This window comes from Ahaetulla prasina, chromosome 8, assembly GCF_028640845.1.
Source record: "Ahaetulla prasina isolate Xishuangbanna chromosome 8, ASM2864084v1, whole genome shotgun sequence".
NCBI lineage: Eukaryota > Metazoa > Chordata > Lepidosauria > Squamata > Colubridae > Ahaetulla > Ahaetulla prasina.
In genome coordinates, this window is record NC_080546.1 from 53,366,980 (window position 1) to 53,385,236 (window position 18,257).

An 18,257-nucleotide genomic window follows, 5' to 3' on the forward strand; every position below is an offset into this window, starting at 1 on the left:
ATGAATCAAATGTACCCAGATAAAAAAGACTGATGGATTTAGTTACAGTGCCAATGTGTGCACTGTTGGAAGCCTGAAAAACCAGATTAGGGACAGATTGTCATCTGTCAATATATGTATATGATTACTAAGAGATGACGTCACTTGAATAGCATGTAATCAATCAATCAGTCAATCAGATACAGTATACTGCATACAGTCTCATTCAGTAAATTATCATTTATATACTTCAATTTGAACCTCCATCTATACAAAACCATTAAACGTATTTTTTAAGACTGAAAATATAATACTGTTTTTAAAAGATGCACTGCAATGAAATGTTGATAACATTAACTCCATGGAAAATTCTGGAAAATATTTATGAATAGAAGTTACAGAAACTTTGCCAATGCATGCTCATTAATTTTTCCATTATGTACTGAATCTAATATTGTATAAATGTGCATTTGCTCAGGCACAGAGATGTTTGTCATTCTTTTTCCTAACAGAATCAGAGTTGGAGAAACCTTGGAGGTCTTCTAAGGCTACTCTTTGCCCAGAACAGGAATCTTCAAACCGGCTCAGTGGGGGGGGGGCGATAGGGGGATGGAGGATGAAGCAAGGCAGGGGGTGCGGAGCTGCCCCATGCGTCCCGCACCACCTTACCTGAAGGCCTTTTAGCCAGGCCACCCATGGCAAACCCTCATCCCCACCCCACCCCAGGGCAGCTACATCCCTTCACTAACCAGCTTTCCAGCTCCGTTCTCTGCTGCATGTACAGGTCAAGAAAAGTAGTTTGTGGGACTACAGTTAAAAAAAAAAGTTCAGACCTTCCAACTTCGATCAGAAAGGTCGGCAGTTTGAATCCCTGGTACAGGCCTCCTACGTGAGCAGGGGCTTGGACTAGATGACCTCCAAGATCCCTTCCAACTCTGTTACTAACTTCACACCAAAAAAAACCCCAATCTTGTGAAGTTGGAAGGTCTGAACTACTGTATTTTTTTATCTTCCAACCTCGTGAGATTTTTTTTTTGTGAGAAGTTGAAAGGTCTGAACTTTTTTTTAAATTGTAGTCCCACAGACTACTTTTCTTGCCTTGCAAGCGCAGTGGAGAATGGAGCTGGAAAGCAGGTTAGTGAAGGGATGTTGCTGCGCTGGTGAAGGGGTTGAGAGATCTGTTTGTGTGTGTGTGTGTGTGTGTGTGTGTGTGTGTGAGAGAGAGAGAGAGAGAGAGAGACAGCACATCGCTGCCAGCTTTGACCAACTCTCGGAGGTTGGATCAGATCTCTCTCCCTCTCTCTCTCTCCCCTCCCCCCCCTCCCCCCTGCACCATCAGCAATGGAAGGCACAGGCATTGGGGGGGGGGAGAGACGATCCCAGCTGCCTGGCTCATGGGAGGCTGGCTGGAAACTTGTGCGACAGCACCAGCAACAGGCAGAGGCAAGGGGGAGGCAGGGGATCCAGACGCCCTGTGCTGGTGTTTCTTTGGCACAGTTGCAGACAAGCCGAGAGACAATGGGACAGAGGACTGGGCTTTTTATTGGGATGGGTCGTGTTTTTGGAGAAATATGGTATTTGACAACTTTTAGTCATTTAAACTTCTCGTCTTTGGGATAAACATACCATTTCACCTTCCTTTTTCCAACATATCTATTCCTGTAGATTCACCAGATTTTGACATTATGTAAGAGGCAACAGTCCTCCTTCAATTAATCAATGGAGAATTTCAATAAATGGCAAAGGCATACCGGATTCTATGCTATCTAAATAATTTATATATAGGGTCCAAATATAATTGCCACATGTCTCAATGCAGTTTGAGGAATATGTTGTGAAATACATATCATATATTCAAATAGAAGAGAAGATATGAAGCTCACAATTTAACTGTAGTGTCCTTGGTGTGTTTTCTATGAACTTGGTTGGCTAAGAAGGAAAAACAAAAGCAATAACAAAAAGAAAAAAACCTAAGAAATAAAGAAAAAGACAAGAACACATCCTCTCCAGCAGCTAACATCTAAATAGGCAGGACTAACACCAGACAAACAATCAAGGACAAAACAATTCCCCAATGAGGGAACTACCAAAGAGAAATCCAATTCCATGTCAACATTGGCAGGACAAGATACTGTATAAAAACAGGGAGCAAAGTCCACAATCACTCACACTTGTTATCTACCGTAGTTAGGTAATGAAATGTCTGCAAGCAAACAACCAAACTCAGACAGCATTAAGGATTCCACATAAATGTATATTAGTTAACACATCTGTTATTACTAACTAACTATGCATGTATATTTAGGGCACCCCACAGTCATACAGTGGATATAGAAAGTCTATAAATCCTGGATAAAATACCAGGTTTTTGAGATGTAAAAAAACCAGACCAAGATAATGTGAGAAAAATGAAAGAGGGGAGTATTCTTGTTTTTTCCTTTCTCCCTTCTTGATTGCACAAGGCTGGAGAGTTCCAAGATAGTACAGGTAGTTCTTGACTTATGACCATTCATTCAGTGACCATTTGAAATTATGACAGCTCTGAACGAAGGGGGCTTACAATCCTTACTCAAAGTTACAGTTGCTGCAGTGCTTCCACATCATCTGAACAAAACCTGGGCATTTGGCAATCCACCACACTTATGACTGACCCACAGGGACACTTCAGTGCCCCCCACCAGCTATCTCCCCCTCTTATCCTGTTGGGTTTCCTCAAGTCTTGAGCCTGCTTCCAATCCTGCTGGATCCTTCCCACCTTTCTGGGTCTCATCTGTTCCCACTCTCATCACCATACAGTCACTTCCTTTTTTAGTACTGCAGCAGCCAATCTGCCACATAGCCTGTGAACATAGTGGTGGCTATATGTGCCTTTCTGGAAGCAGGCCCCATTTTGATGAATTGTGGCTGCATCTGCTTCTGGGAGGGGCTTCCACTGGGAAATGAGCAGGCTGTTCCACTCCTCGGCCTCCCTACACAATGGAAGCCTGGTGGCTCTGTCCCTCTGTGTGTAGGGACACTGTGTGGCAAGAAGGTATCTAAGGCACTGAAAAGATAAGTGATTGATTGGAGATAGGGGTGAGGAAAAGGATGTGGGACCCAGTGGAGTGGGAAGCAGGCTCTGGGTCTGTGGGGACCCAGTTGTGTGGAAAAGAAAGTTTGGGACCCAGCTGGGTAGGGAAGCAAGCCTAAGGACTGCGGGGATCACAAGCAATGGGAACAGCAGCATGAGGTGCCTCAGGGGATAGGGAAGGCTTTGGAATATTTGGAACAGGCCATGCATGAGTTGGGGAGTGCAGACTTGGGCCTGCGCTAGGTTTCCCACAGTCTCTTCCACCCCAAAGACATCTTGCACTCCCTAATAACCTGCATGGTCATTTAATAACCACATTGAGAAGAAATGGAATGGGGTTATTAAGTAAGGCAGTAATGTGAGCATCTCGCTTAACGACCATGATGACTTGTGACCATAATGGGCATGCTTCCTTATAGTAACAGATCAAGGACTACCTGTATGTCTTATTTTTGAAGGATAATCCCTACAGTAGATGTAATTTATTGAAGTCACAGCTGGACTGGCCTTCCTCACAGCACCAAGTCAGGAAATTAGTGGCAGAGGATTTGGGAAATGGACCACTGGGACCATCAGCTTTCACCCCCTAGAACCATTTGACTTTGTAGAAGAATGCTAACAGGCCTTCTGGCCACTCTGAATATTGCTGGCCATGTCCTTAGAGTTTGAGTTTGCTGAGAAACAAGTAGACCATTGGTGTGCTGCTAGAGGTGAACTCTAGTTTACCACAGCTATCACAAAAGTTCTTCAATATGAGTGGATTTGCTTGTATCTTGTCTTCAAGAAAGGAAGAGATGGGTAATAAAGAAGGGAAAAATAATAAGGAAATATGAAAGAAAATGAAAGAACTTTGCTGGAACTCATAGGCTTGTATAAACTACAGAGCACAAGACTAAGACTACAGTTCCTATAGTTATCACTAACAACTAAACCAGCATCAGATTCAATCTAAGACTGGCCTCAGAATAAGAGAAGGAAATATGTACAATCAATTGTTCTGTTTTTGCTGTGAAAAACATGTTCTTTTTATAATCTGTTTTTACCTAAATTTGGTATCTGGCATATTGATTCTTAAGATGTACAGTGGGATAAACTTAAATTTGTCTTTTTGAAACTGAAGACATTTACAACATTTATCAAAATAAAAGCTAACATTTAATATTTTACCTTTGTTACTGGAGAAAAAGCAAATATAAATCTAGAATGTGGATTGTGATAACAAAATTGTATGAAACTGACATCTTCTGAACTAATCAATTGTAGATACATTTTTGTAGGGCTCTCTTCTCATATTAATCAGGAAATTAATCTCCTTTTCATCAGACAAAATACAGAACCAAGCCATTTTGCTGTTTCTTATATTTTTATAAAGTTTATCAGATGTTTGCCGAAGTGAGTGATGGATAGTTACGAATATGGTTTCCTCTAAATGAAAAAATATCTGTCTATATATTTTATATGCCTAGTACTTTTTCCAAATTTTATATTGCTACTGTGTAAAAAAAACAAAAACAGAAGTAAAATGCTTCTACTGGTAGAAATATCACAGCACCTTTGTAGTCAGGACCAACAATGGATTCTTATTCCATTTTTTAATTAAAAAATTCTGAATAAAAAAAGATATCAAACAAAAACTTTAAAATGTTCACATCTACTAAATTATGATTATTATATATAGTTAATTGCAACTGAAAGTGTTAATGAGAATCACTTTGCACAATTATCCCCATTTAAAATATATGTCATCCACTTCTTGAATATTTTTAATGTTTTTGATCTTATAGTTCAGAATATATCTGGAAACTGTTCAGAGAAAAAGTATAGAATAGTCAGGAGCTATCTGAAACCTTTCAAATAAGAAAAGGATAAAAATAACCCCAAAGAAGATAACCAAAAACAATGGTCATTATTATTAAATATTAAGCAGCCTAAATAATATTAACATTTACATACATATATATTGCTGGAAAGCAGTGAAAGGATTAGATGACATGTATCACATTGTGAATGCCCTTGCCACACTATATAGCTTCAAATAAAGCAAACAAATAAATTCACAAACTGCCTGTCAAGTAGAGCTATTTATAAGTTCTCTTAATTCTTTCATTTGTATATACTATAGCAGCATTTGATTTGTTGTAGATTTGCTGTGATTTGAAACTTACCAAACAGAATCTGAAACTACCTGGGTCTTATTTCATTAATAAAGTAATTTTTCTTTTTATTTATTATTAAAATAAATAAGGGCCGGTTAAAATAAATAAGGGCTGGTTTAGCTCACGCTGGTAAAGCCTGTTATTAAGAACACAGTAGCCTGCAATTACTGCAGGTTCGAGCCCGGCCCAAGGTTGACTCAGCCTTCCATCCTTTATAAGGTAGGTAAAATGAGGACCCAGATTGTTGGGGGGGCAATAAGTTGACTTTGTAAAAATATACAAATAGAATGAGACTATTGCCTTATACACTGTAAGCCGCCCTGAGTCTTCGGAGAAGGGCGGGATATAAATGTAAACAAAAAAAAAAAATTATATGCTGCTCATCTCACAGTTTGAGACTTATTTTAATTAGGACTCTGGTATATTTTTATTCCTTAAATTAGTAGTTGACAAGATAAAAATTAAAGGGATTTTGCACTGATCTTGGGTTTACTCAGTACAGATAAGGTTTATTCATAGTTGTACAATAGGATATGGGAATTCAAGTTTTTTATTCTGATTTTAGAAACTGAGATGGTGAAGAATAAGAAAAAATGTAATGATCATTCTATTTTATTTGTTCTATTTTCATTTTCAAACTTGCTACGATAGATCTCTAGTTGCTTTAATACTTGATAAGCTTGGTAGGACTAAAATAAACTGGCTAGCACAAGGTACAGTTGAAATGCATGATAAATACATGTGTGTTTTGTTTTGCTTTAAACTGCATTCTAGTCCCATCACTTTTCAATAGAAAAAGCTACTTAAGAGTCTGTGACCTCACTTGTCAAATCTGTCTTACAACTTAGTATGAGACAGTTTAAAATCTGAAGAAGTAAAATAACAGTTCGGCATTTTGTGATATATCTGTGACAATAACAACACTGCCATTCTATGGGTTTTATCCCCCCCTCTATTTTCCAACATGGCTACGTTTTTTATTTCTGCATCTTTTAAGATGGAACACAACCCATCTCACCTACGTGACTCTAATTTTCCTACTGGATTATTTTTTTTCACATGTCAATTTAGGGATATTTAATTGAGTAAACAGTGATAAATTTGTGTGAGTCACTGGCTATGATTTTTTTTAATAAGAAGATGAATTTTACATTTTGGGGGGGGAAATTTTGAATTCAGTAGGGTAGATTTTGTAATGTTTATCAATGTAATTCAACAATTTGGTAATATCTTTTGCAGAAGTATTATCTACCTAGAGACAAAGAAGAAATTAAAGTAATAGATTTTTATTTAGTTCCTTGACACACATAATGACACTCAGTAGGACCATTTGCATGAATACTAAATCACACCTACTAATATTGCTGGGCAGGATGGTGTTTCTGCATAAGGAAAATCAATGTCCATACTGTTTATTTGATTATTACAGAAATTAAAATTTATTATGCTAATAAGTGGCATAATCTATTGTTTTCTTATAATTTTCAATTTTTAACCTCAAGATTTTACACAATATTAAGTAACACTAGAAATCAGTATCATGGCAGATGATTAAAATTGTTATGCTCTGAGATCAGAGTTTTACCATGTATTTAATTCAATCTAATATTAAACTGTCATCCTTATAGATACGTTACTTTCCTAATAGTTTTGTGTATTAGATACTTTTGTTATTACAGAAAGTGCATCTATATTTATATTTTCACTTATATTTAGATTCTGACTATAGCGCATGATGGTCCAACTACATTTAATGTTCCATAGTTTTCCATTGTTGCTGAATGTGTGGATAGGCCAGAACTTAAAATTACTCATATGGTAAATGCAGAACAACTAAAACTTGCTACAAAACAATTGGACTTTATTCAGACCTAAAGTCACATAGGCATTTCACCTTGTCTTGGGCAATTAAATAAAATATAAAGATATGACAAAATGGTTAACTAGAAATGTACCTCAGTATCCTCTTAAACATGCAAGGTGAAAATGTAACTATAATGATTTAAGAAACAGAGGACAGGCAAGAAGAGGCTGGAAGAGGTAGGGAAAAATTAAAAGCTTTATCCAGGCATACTGAGAAGAACAATTTGAAAAACCAGGAAAGGAAGTTATGATATGGCCCATATGAAAGGGAAAGAGAAATAAAGATTTGAATGTAATTTGGGAACCAGAATACTTTTGCTTCTATCAGGAATATGAAAGTTGGGAAGATTCAAAATGGGTAATGGACCTCAATTTTAAACAAATTGGTGGAAACGTTGAAAAATATAGTTAATACACAGTTATAGGTAGTCTTTGACTTAGAACGGCAATTGAGACCGGCATTTATGTTGCTAAGTGATGTGGTTGGAATCAATGATCATAAGTTGAGGACAGCCTCTATGTAGTATTAGGGATGACACTATTGCTGATAAAGGGCAGTTAAAAAAGAGAAACTTTTATGAAGCTATTTCTTAGCATATTCCTGTAACTTTTCCAAAACTTAATCTGAAAATGGATTTCACAACCATTTTTGTTGGTATGCACTTTTATAATAAAATTCATTTGATTATTGTATTTGGTCTTTGATAGATATATTACCACTTATAATCTAATGTTCACTAATGGGTTTTGATGTACACATTTTGCTTGCTGTAACTAGCACTTAAGGATTTGATAGCATACAAAATGAAGGCAATAAATGTTGAAGCACATTTCTGCATGTATCTCATCCCAGGTAGTAAAAGCTCTGTATCAGTCTCACAGCAGTATTTTGTTCACCTGATTAAGAAGCCAATAATTTTACATTTTTTTTCGCAGTGCAAGAATTTTGCTCTACACCTCCTACCTCCTTCGTTGTCTTTGCTGTCAGTACATAAAGTTTCCATGGCGACATCACATCCTGCTCCCCTCCATCCAGGCTGACAAACACAATGCCAGCCATTTTGGTCAAGAGTACATCTTCCATTACTATTACACAGGCCAGGGCATCCCTCTGTTAAAACAGACAAAAAGGATACTCCATGTGATTTAAATATTGCAAAAATATTTCAATCTAATTATAATACAAACAGGGGACACTTACTGGGAACAGGCCTTCAGAACAGCACAAATACTGTAATTGCACATGGAGAGTAACAGCAACATTAACTAGGATTCTTATTCTTAACTAAGTGGCATCTTTGATTTGTCTGACACTTTGAGACACCACTTACCTGTGCAGGCAGGAAATATATCTAAGAAACCACTAAATACCTGCAGGCCAGACAAAATCATATTTTCATTTTCTTTAGTGAAACAGCAGGCAACAGCATCACAGCATACAACATAGTCTCAAGATAAAACAATAGTGCTTCTATTCTTAAGAATAATGATTTGATATATTTGTATCACAAGTTACTTATGTAGATTTTGTTAAACTCCTTGTTTTAAAGAAGTATTTTTAAAATTCAAAGGAAGGTATGTTCCTTAGTACTCAATAAAAGAGATGTTAATTTCATCTGGTCTCAGAGTTGCCGTATATTCATGTGAAATTACAGTGCTTTAAATAATTGCACAAAGTATATGTCAATTTTATGACTATACTTTATGCCAAAAATACATTCCTTTCCACAGAATAAGCAAAGCTCAGGAAATAGTGAAGCAGCTTAGCATCTAGTCTAACAAACATTAGGATTCAGGCTGCATACGGATGGGACAGGACCAACAAGATTTCCAACTAAATGTAATAGCTGTGCGTATTTGAGTATTTAGGACGGACAAAATGAAATACCATAAGGACCACAATAAAACATTGATAGACTGAACAAAAACACGGTAGTGACGTGCTTCAAGACAGAGCGGAGAGTGATTATAATTTTTTTGTGACAATCTCCCTAAGGCTTTTGTTCTGTTACCTTTATATCCTATCTTGTCTGCTTTTATGGCCAAGGAGGGAAAATTTGGGAAACAATTAAAATTATTTAATATATCCAAGATCTATTTTTAAATCTAACATTACATCAAAAACAGTATTTGTCAATTCATATTGATGAAAACCTGGCATGCAGCCAACATGACCTGTATGAGAATGATGACAGTTTATATAAATATAGGTATGTAAAATTCTAGTATTCCTTATCTATGAGTGTTGTAAGACATTCACATAAGCAAATAAAGCAGAATTATAATCAATAAGATTTTAGGACTTAATTTTTATTCCACCACATTAATATGTAAAATGTGCCATTTTTTTCTGACTATATTTCTGGGTTCTAGAACAGGATTCTTTCCAGGAGATTGATAATATTAATGAGAGAATCTGTTCCTATGTCTTAGACTAAAATAATTATAAATGTATGCCTTTATTTATCTACATTAGTACAAATTAAACAATAATTTCATTGAAATGGCATATAGTAACATCTCATGACCAGGTATGGTGAAATTATTGTTATGGATGTCATGTAATCCTACCTGGCTGAGATTATATTTGACCTGCTTTTTCTTTAGCATTTTTTTGCCACCTGCACATTTTAACTATACACACAGAGGATATATTTTAGTTTTGAAATAATTTTTTCCACTTGATTACTATATAGGATACACAGCTTTATCTGTCCTATCATCAAGTATTGCAGACAATTTGATGCAATTAACAAGAATTCTACGAAAGCCTGGATATTGCCATACTCTAATGAAAAAGCACAAATAAGGAATAGAAGAAAGGCAATCTGGAAAAAAGGGGAGCACTGATGATAATAAAAATAAATAAATTAAATAGCCAGACTTCTACCAACAACTGAAGATATGAAAATATTTGCTGTTTAGTGGCTTTCAACTTCGTAAGTAAAAGAGATTTCATATATTGCACAGATTTTCTTACATTTTTTCTTTGAAGTAATAAAAGTTTAATGGTTAATTTTAGTGGATACTATTAAAAAAATATGTCAAGATACTTGAATGCAAAATTCAGAGTTTAAGCATTAAATGTCTCCCACTTTTCCTTCATATCAGACCTGAACTCCTGTTTCTATTATAAATTTCCAGGTCAGGGGGCCTTCTCATATTTTTTCATACATGAATAATTGAACGTCTGTTCCAACAACAAAGTTGGGACACTTAAAGACACCACAAACAATAAATACTTCTAATCTTCAGCATTTGAGAACATCAAAGTGAATCTATTTATACACATATTGTGAAACTTAACAAACTGCTTAGTAAAAATGTTAACAGATAACAAAAACATTAAGTCTTCTCTTATCCAAGTCATATGGAAAGTAACATGAATGAAATCTGTAATTCAATGAGTATGAATACGTTGCACTTGCCAAGTCTAATGGAATGACCACTATAATATACACCAAGATATATGAAGGCATGTAGAGATACATGGAACCATGTCAAGTAAGAGCAAATATACAGTACCTTTAACTATTTTATCCAAATAGTGAGCTTGAGAATTAAAAAGAAAAAAAAAACAGACATTTAAGAACAATAATAAAGGATGAAAATTTTCAGAATTCACAAATAGAAAAAGTAGTGATTTACTGAAAAGAGTTGTCCTTCCTTTCAGAGCAGTATACTTTTTATTGTAAATAATCATATAAACATTCAGCAATTAAAATCTACGTCTAGATTTCAGATATATTGGTTATACCTTTTTATAGCTACATCCATTGAAAAGCATGAAGAATTTTAATTGTAGTGCACTTATATGGTTTGTGACTTCTGTTGTCAAGGCCAACTGAAAGTCAATATTTCATAGAATTGTACAGTTCTGTTATAAAATACTTAATAGACGAGGAAAAGTTTGGTATATCTCCTTTTTCTTTCCAGACATCTACATGAAATCATGAAAAAGTTGTTCTCACTCTTGTACTTTCAACAATTGCTATTCAGAAGATTGCCTTTGAGTCAGAAAAAAGTACTTTCTTATGACCACTTATCAGTGAAAGTGTCGCTCTGAATTTTTTTAATCCTCCTGTAAAATTTTCTAAGTTGGTGGCCATTGATGTATCTTGTAGAAGCATAGTTTTCACTCACTGGGTAAAGAATTATTTCCCTGTATTTGTACCAATTTTTCACCATTTAGCTAAATTGGAGCTTAGATTTAGTTTTTGCTATTGAGAAAGAAATTTCTTTCTTTTATAGCCATACTTGATAATCTCTATCATAGCTTTCCTTAGTCATATTTTTCTAAATTAAATAATTCTATATGTCCTAAACTTTTTTTGAAAGAAAACTGTTCAGAAACATTCAGATTTTCCTTTTCTACATCTGTTTATTCTAGCAGTGTGTTGATGAAAACTATACCTAGTACTCTAAGTGTATAGCTGCGTTATAGAGCTGTTTAAAGGCATTTCAATTTGATTTTAAATCCTGTGTTTTTACAATGATCCTTAATACAGAATCCATTGTTTTCATAGCTCTGAGTTATCTACAACAACCGCCTCAGTAAATCCTTTTTCTGGTCAGTAAATAATTGTTTATATTCCACTGTTGTATATGAGAAATTAAGCTTTTTCTTTATAATCTCCTCAGGTGATCACATTACTTACTCTGAATAATAGCTGCCATTTTCATTTTGGAAAACAATTCTGCAGCTTTTCCAATTAACATTTTTATTGCTGCCTTGGATAATTTTGTGTGATTCACAAACAGGAGAATTTTACTGCTTACCCCTTTATTCAGGTAATTCATAAATAACTCAGAAAGACCTATTTTCAATATGGATTCTTGGGAGACGGCATTTTTTACTCCCTCCATTTTGAGAACTGTCAATTTCTGTGAATTATGCAGCTAATTATGCAAAACAAAACACATCATTCTTACTGGTAGTAGTACAGATGAAACTAATTGTTTAAAATTTGAAACTGAGTCAAGGTTTTAGATAAAAGCAATATAATTTTGGCATGCAGCATATTTTCAAAAATTCAAGATGTTTTACAATGGTCAATTACCATTTCACATAAAGCCTAGTGTATTTTTTCACAGGTTTGGCAATGGTTAAATAACAGTATGTTGCAATTTACGTAAGTATAACAGGCCTTATTTTTCAGTTATTATATATTGAATGTAATTTATATAACTATGCATGATATTGTATTGTTCTTTTTTTTTGGATATTATTCAACAATCACAATAATGGATATCAACATCCAGAAATAAAATGATTATCATGAATCAAGCTTATTAAAGTTTCCTAGGCAACTATTTATTAATTACCTGTGTAGTATAGAATCTGGATACCTGTTAATCTCAAATTGCTTCCGCCCTCCCAATTAAGTTCTGAGGGTGGGTGCATTCCAGGTTCCCTCTATTATTTTGTGACATTGAGGAAGCACTGCTTTTCTGATATGGCCCCCCACCCTCTGGAAGGACATCTCTCTAGAGATAAGGTGGTCTCCTTTTTCCAAGGGTTCCAAAAATTCTTAAAAGCAGGCACTGATCCCAGGCATTGGTCTTTTGGGTGGGATGGGGGATGGGACAGCTGTTTTGCTTTGTTTGTTTTGAATTGCTTTTAGATTGTTTTAGTCTGGGCTGTCTGTGTGTTTTTATTTTATCCGTTTTTAGGGAGTTTTTGGGTTTGTACACTACCTACAGTTGGGCAGTTACAACAAATTTGAATAAACAAACAAACAAAAGATCAAATTAATATAAAACATAGTATTTGGCTGCTGCATGAACACCTGGCAAGAAATTCCTGAGAATCTCAAGCTAAGAAGATTGAAAAAGATGATCTCTGTCAACAATGGACAAATGGATTATATTATTTCTCAAGTTCAGCTTCTATTGTGTTTTTAAAATGCAAACCTAAGATCTGAATTGATATGATCTTTAAAAATTAATAAAATAATAAAAGTTTATGTATTAACAGATTATATACATTATCTTTACTGCATTAGGGAAACATTGCTATCCACTTCAATGCTATCCACAATCAAATGACAAATGACAATCAAAACAGTGAGTTTATAACCAAAGGTATGAAACTAATGGATGCAATGAAAGGAGAAAGGAAAAAGGATGGGTGTCTTAAGACTGCCGTGAGGATGAAATGCTGTATGTAAGCAGGAACATGAATGTGCTAAAAGGAACATGATGGAATAGAAGAAGAATGCTAAACTGCCTACTGAGTCATTACTTCTTTGGAATGTGAAAAGTTCAATTACATAAACTGATTAATAATACAACACCATATCAAATAATAACCACATAGGTAAGTTGCCCATAGAAGGACCATGTAGTTATTGAAAAGAAGTATTTTTAGTCTCATGGAAAAGGAAACTTTGACCGAAATGCCATGAAGCACCGGAATTGCAGAACATGTGCTTTTTGAGAATAAACAGGGTTTTGGAGTTTTGTAATGGAAACACTGCTGGAATTGTGCAAAGAAGTAAAAGGCAGAAAAAGTATATTATATATACTTCTCAACTATAAGCATTCCTTCATGAACATCACAAAACTTTACTATAAAAATCAGATTCATTTCTTTAGATATGTAATATCTGATAAAATTATAAACATAAATTTTCTGTATTACAAACCTTGGGTAAAATATGCTGAACTGGTTGAAACTGCACCAATCAGAAACTCTAATTTGAATACTGGGAAAATTTTGGAAATTTACTGATATTTAATCAGTACCCATTTATACTAAAATGTAAATAAATAAAATAAAATCTTTCTCTGTAATTTTGCTTACAAAATGTTGTTACACTAGCACAAAGTTTTCATTTACTAGTAAATTTTTTTAAGAGATCTCCACGAAGGCTAACAGAAGAGTTTTCATTAATCATCAATGTACATTTAAAGATGTAAATCAGTATCCTTGGATCATTAGATTTACATATGCTAATTTCAATTGTTATTGAAGTTATAACTTGCAAAGAAGCCTATATTAAATCCATTTATTCCCATCATTTTTTGTTTAAATCAGGGTGAGCTAATGATTTCATGGTCCTTAATTGGTACTCAGTGTGCTGTTTTATTACTGATTACCTTATACAGATCATAATAGTGACATTATTTTCAGTGAGAGATAATGCATTCTTATTTATATTTGTGTAATCATACCCATTATAAGGTATTTCTACCAAACATAATATTTCATGTTTTAAGATTAGCTTTTTAAAAAAACACCTTGTTTTTTGCATAAATTTCAGCAATAACTGACACTGTACTAACAACACTTAAGGAATAGAAAATTAGATTTCCAGGCAATAATTCAATGAATATTCTAACATTCTAGTGTTGATCTACTGGTATAAGAATTAAGGATTAGATACAATGACCGATACATTAAACATATATCATATGGCATTGAACCAAATTGTGCTTCTCAAGAGGCAATTGGACTTTCTTTCTTTTTCCTTGAAAACATTTCTCTTCTGATCCAAGAAGCTTCATCAGTTCTGACTGAATGGTGGAGAATGGAACGATTTCTATTCTTTGCAGCAGGGGTGAAATGCTCCCGGTTCGGACCGGATCGGGCAATCCAGTAGCGATGAGGGCGGGTAGTTCGGAGAACCGGTAGCAAAAATCCTTGCCCCCACCCACCCATGCCCACCCAATCGCCTGGTCCCCACTTGCCTACTTGGCAGCTTCCTGCTTCTTTCGGTCTCGCTCGCTATTCGGCTTTGCTTCGGCTGCTGCAATCAATTGCATCAGATAGCAACTCTGCCTGCCTGCAATCCATCTCATCGGTGAGCAATTCAATCTGCCTGCCTTTTCCCTTGAATTAGGTAAATACCTGGGGGTTTTTTTTTGGGGGGGAAGCTTAAAAAAAATAGTTAATTGGGGTTTTTTTAAAAAAATTTTTAGACATAGCAATTTAAAGTTAAGGAAGTTTTAAATTTAGCTGCTTTTATCTAAAAATATACTGTAAATAAAATAAAATAATAAAATATTTGTGCAGCTTTCTGAGATTTGGTGTGTTTCTGTAGTGTTTCACTGCACAGTGTTTCTAACTACACAAATACACAAAATCTCACAAAGCTGTATGTGGCATTTTGTGTGTATCAGTTGTGTTGTGTTGTGTGTAAAGTGTGAAAGTTGGTTTTGTGGCTTTTTGTGGCTGTGTGAGGTTCCTGCTTGTTGCAGGGGCCATTTTGGGTGAAGTGCAGCTGCTTTTACATTGTATGTGAATTTGTAGTGTTGTGTTGTGTGTGTGTAAAGTGTGAAAGTTGGGTTTTGGTACCTCTTATTGTTTTGTGTATTTTGTTTATTATTTTTATTATTTATTGTTATTGGCCACGCCCACCTGGTCACCTTACCACCAAGCCATGCCCATCGATTAAACCACACCCACAGAACTGGTAGGGAAATTTTTTTAGATTTCACCCCTGCCTTGCAGTCATCTGGTTGTTAGCACTCTTGCTGAGAGTCATTAAGGCTACTTGGAGGTTTATCTCTGCCCTCAGAGTGATCTGGATATGCAAATGGGTGGAACCTCCTTGGAACTGCTGAAAGGACTCTGTTGTAAGCAGGAGATAGATGATATTGTATCTCTCCCCTTCTGTTAAGAGAGGGCTGTTCAATTTTAATGTAGATGGCCTCTTTGATCCCTGTTTCAAACCGGAATGTGGACTTTGCTGTCTTCAAAAGAGTGGCCTTTGTCTTTCAAATGCAGATGGACTGCTGAATGTTGTCCTGATGGGTTTGTTCTCCTATGTTGTGTCATTTGCTTGTGAAGTGGTTGTTTTGTTTCTCCAATGTACAGATCTACACTTCTTTCTGCATTGTACTGCATTATATCACATTGCTCAGTTTGTGTCTGGGTGTTTTATCCTTGATGTGGACAAGTTTCTGCCTCAGTGTATTCTTGGGTTTAAAGCGTGCATGTCTGTTGTTTTAGCTGAAAATCGTCCTGAGCTTCTCTCCTACTCTCTGAAAGAGTGCTAATGACCAGATGACTGCAAAGAATATTCTACTTTATTCCCTTCTATTCCCCACCATTTAGTTAGAACTGGAGAAACTTCTTGTATGAGAAACAAAACATCTTAAAGAAAAAACAACGAAAGTCCAGTTGCCTCTTAAAAAAGCACCTTTGGGACAAACATGACGTGGATGACTGAGAGTCTCCATAGACATATGGTACTGAAAAATAGAATGAGCTGATGGTAGAGCTGTGTGATGTTTCAATAACTATCACTGCCAAAGTGATAATTTATTAGAATACTGTTGCAAATGTACTCTATTGCACAAATTAAGTCATAGAAAAGCCTTAAGGGAATTTTGCTGCTGCAGAGCAACTTAACTCTTATGCAATCCAATATATTTGAAATCAATCCAGATTTAGAAAAGTGCTATTTTTTATTTATTTTACTTGTTATAATTAAAATACAGATGCGAATTTCCAATTTTGTACTGATATACCGTCAATTGCATAAGTTCATGAAACTGGAATACTGTAATTCAAATGAGTTCAGTGATTTATCATTTAATTAAAACAATCCTTAAACACAGATTGAAATATTTGTCTACTGCTATTATATAACAACAATATCCATGGATGTAGAAAGTCTAACACCTATTAAAATGCCAGATTTTTGAGATATTAAAAAAAATCAGATCAAGATAAATCCTTCAGAATTCTTTCCACCTTTATTATAACATATACAATGCATTCAGACCTTCTTCACTTTTGTCAATTTTGCTATGCTGCAGCCTGATTCTACAGATACTGAAATTCATTTTGTTTCTCACTAATCTCTTGTGCCTCTCATTTCTCTGCATCGTTGCCAACATGTTCCTACACCTTGATTGGAGTCCAGTTCTCTTACTCTCTTACTAAGGTCCTTCTCCCCTGATTGGGTAACCAGCTCTTGGAAAATCCTAGTTGTGCCAAACTTCTTCCATTTAAAAATTATGGATGCCACTGTGCTCTTAAGAACCTTCAATGCAGCAGAAATTTTTACTGTAGCCTTTTCCAGATCTGTGCCTTGCAATAATCCTCTTTGAGCTCTTCAAGCAGTTCCCTTGACCTCATGGCTTTTGCTCTGCTACAGTATACACTGTCAGCTGTGAGGCTTTCTATAGAGGTATGTGCCTTTCCAAATTATGTCCAATCAATTTAATTTACCACAGATGGACTCCAATCAAGGTGTAGGAATATATCAGCAATAATCAAGAAGAATGAGAGGCACCTGAGCTAAATTTCAAGTGTTGTTGCAAAGGGTCTGAATGCTTACGCCATCATATTTCAGTTTTTTATTTTTAATAAATTTACAAACATTTATAAAATTCTTTGATGTTATGGGGAACTGAGTGTACATTAATGAGAAAAAATTAATTTCAACAACTGTAGAATCAGACTGCAGTGTAACAAAATTGACAAAAATGATGGGGGTCTGAATACTTTCAGAATGCACTGTAAGCTGCACAATTTAGATTGAAAAACAAATGGAAAAGCTTCAATAAAAGTTGGTTGCAATTACACTGCAATTCAGAAATTGAAATATTAAAGGGTTAGGGTCATATTTTTGTCACATTATATTTTGGGCTGCAATATATAGGATTGTTAATATGACTTTATAATTGACAATTGTTCATTAAAGATACATATGTTCTTCTTGGTTATCAATCCAATAATATATGGAGTTTATCAAATATAAATAATTGTGGATATTAACATTTAGAGGATGGCTAAAAGAATTACTGTCTCTAACATTGGAAAAATAACCCTACACTTAATTTGCAGCAAGGGTTTCCTTAAATGCGAAATTAGTCTATACAGTTTTCCAGGCCATTTCTCTACTTTCCCCCTTGCTTTTTATATTAAATTATATTGTTAACATAGTTGTATATGTTAATTATTTTAATATTATATAAAAAGATAGTTGTTTTATCACAATACCATTCAACGTCTAAAGTTGCTGTATGAACATAATGAAAAAGGAAAACAAGTTTTTTTCCAAAATAACATAGAGTAGGAGTATAAATGAAGAATGTAATTCAAATAGAGTAGCTTCTATGAATGTGACCTTCTACCGTAATTTGTGCGCATGTTAAATCATTAATTAGATGACTGCATACCATAATATGATTGCACACATATTTTATGTTCAGTTCAGTTAAACTGTCTCATA

The 18,257-nt window shown here is 35.0% G+C and overlaps 1 protein-coding gene across 4 annotated transcripts in view; it reads right to left on the reverse strand.

Annotated features, from left to right (window-relative positions):
- TENM3 (teneurin transmembrane protein 3) overlaps positions 1-18,257 on the reverse strand; it is a 502,165-nt gene that overhangs the window by 69,590 nt on the left and 414,318 nt on the right. For all 4 annotated transcript variants that reach the window (XM_058192837.1, XM_058192839.1, XM_058192840.1 and 1 more), the window contains one exon: positions 8,033-8,179. In XM_058192837.1, coding sequence (XP_058048820.1) covers positions 8,033-8,179 — 147 coding nt within the window. The remainder of the gene's footprint in view (positions 1-8,032; positions 8,180-18,257) is intronic.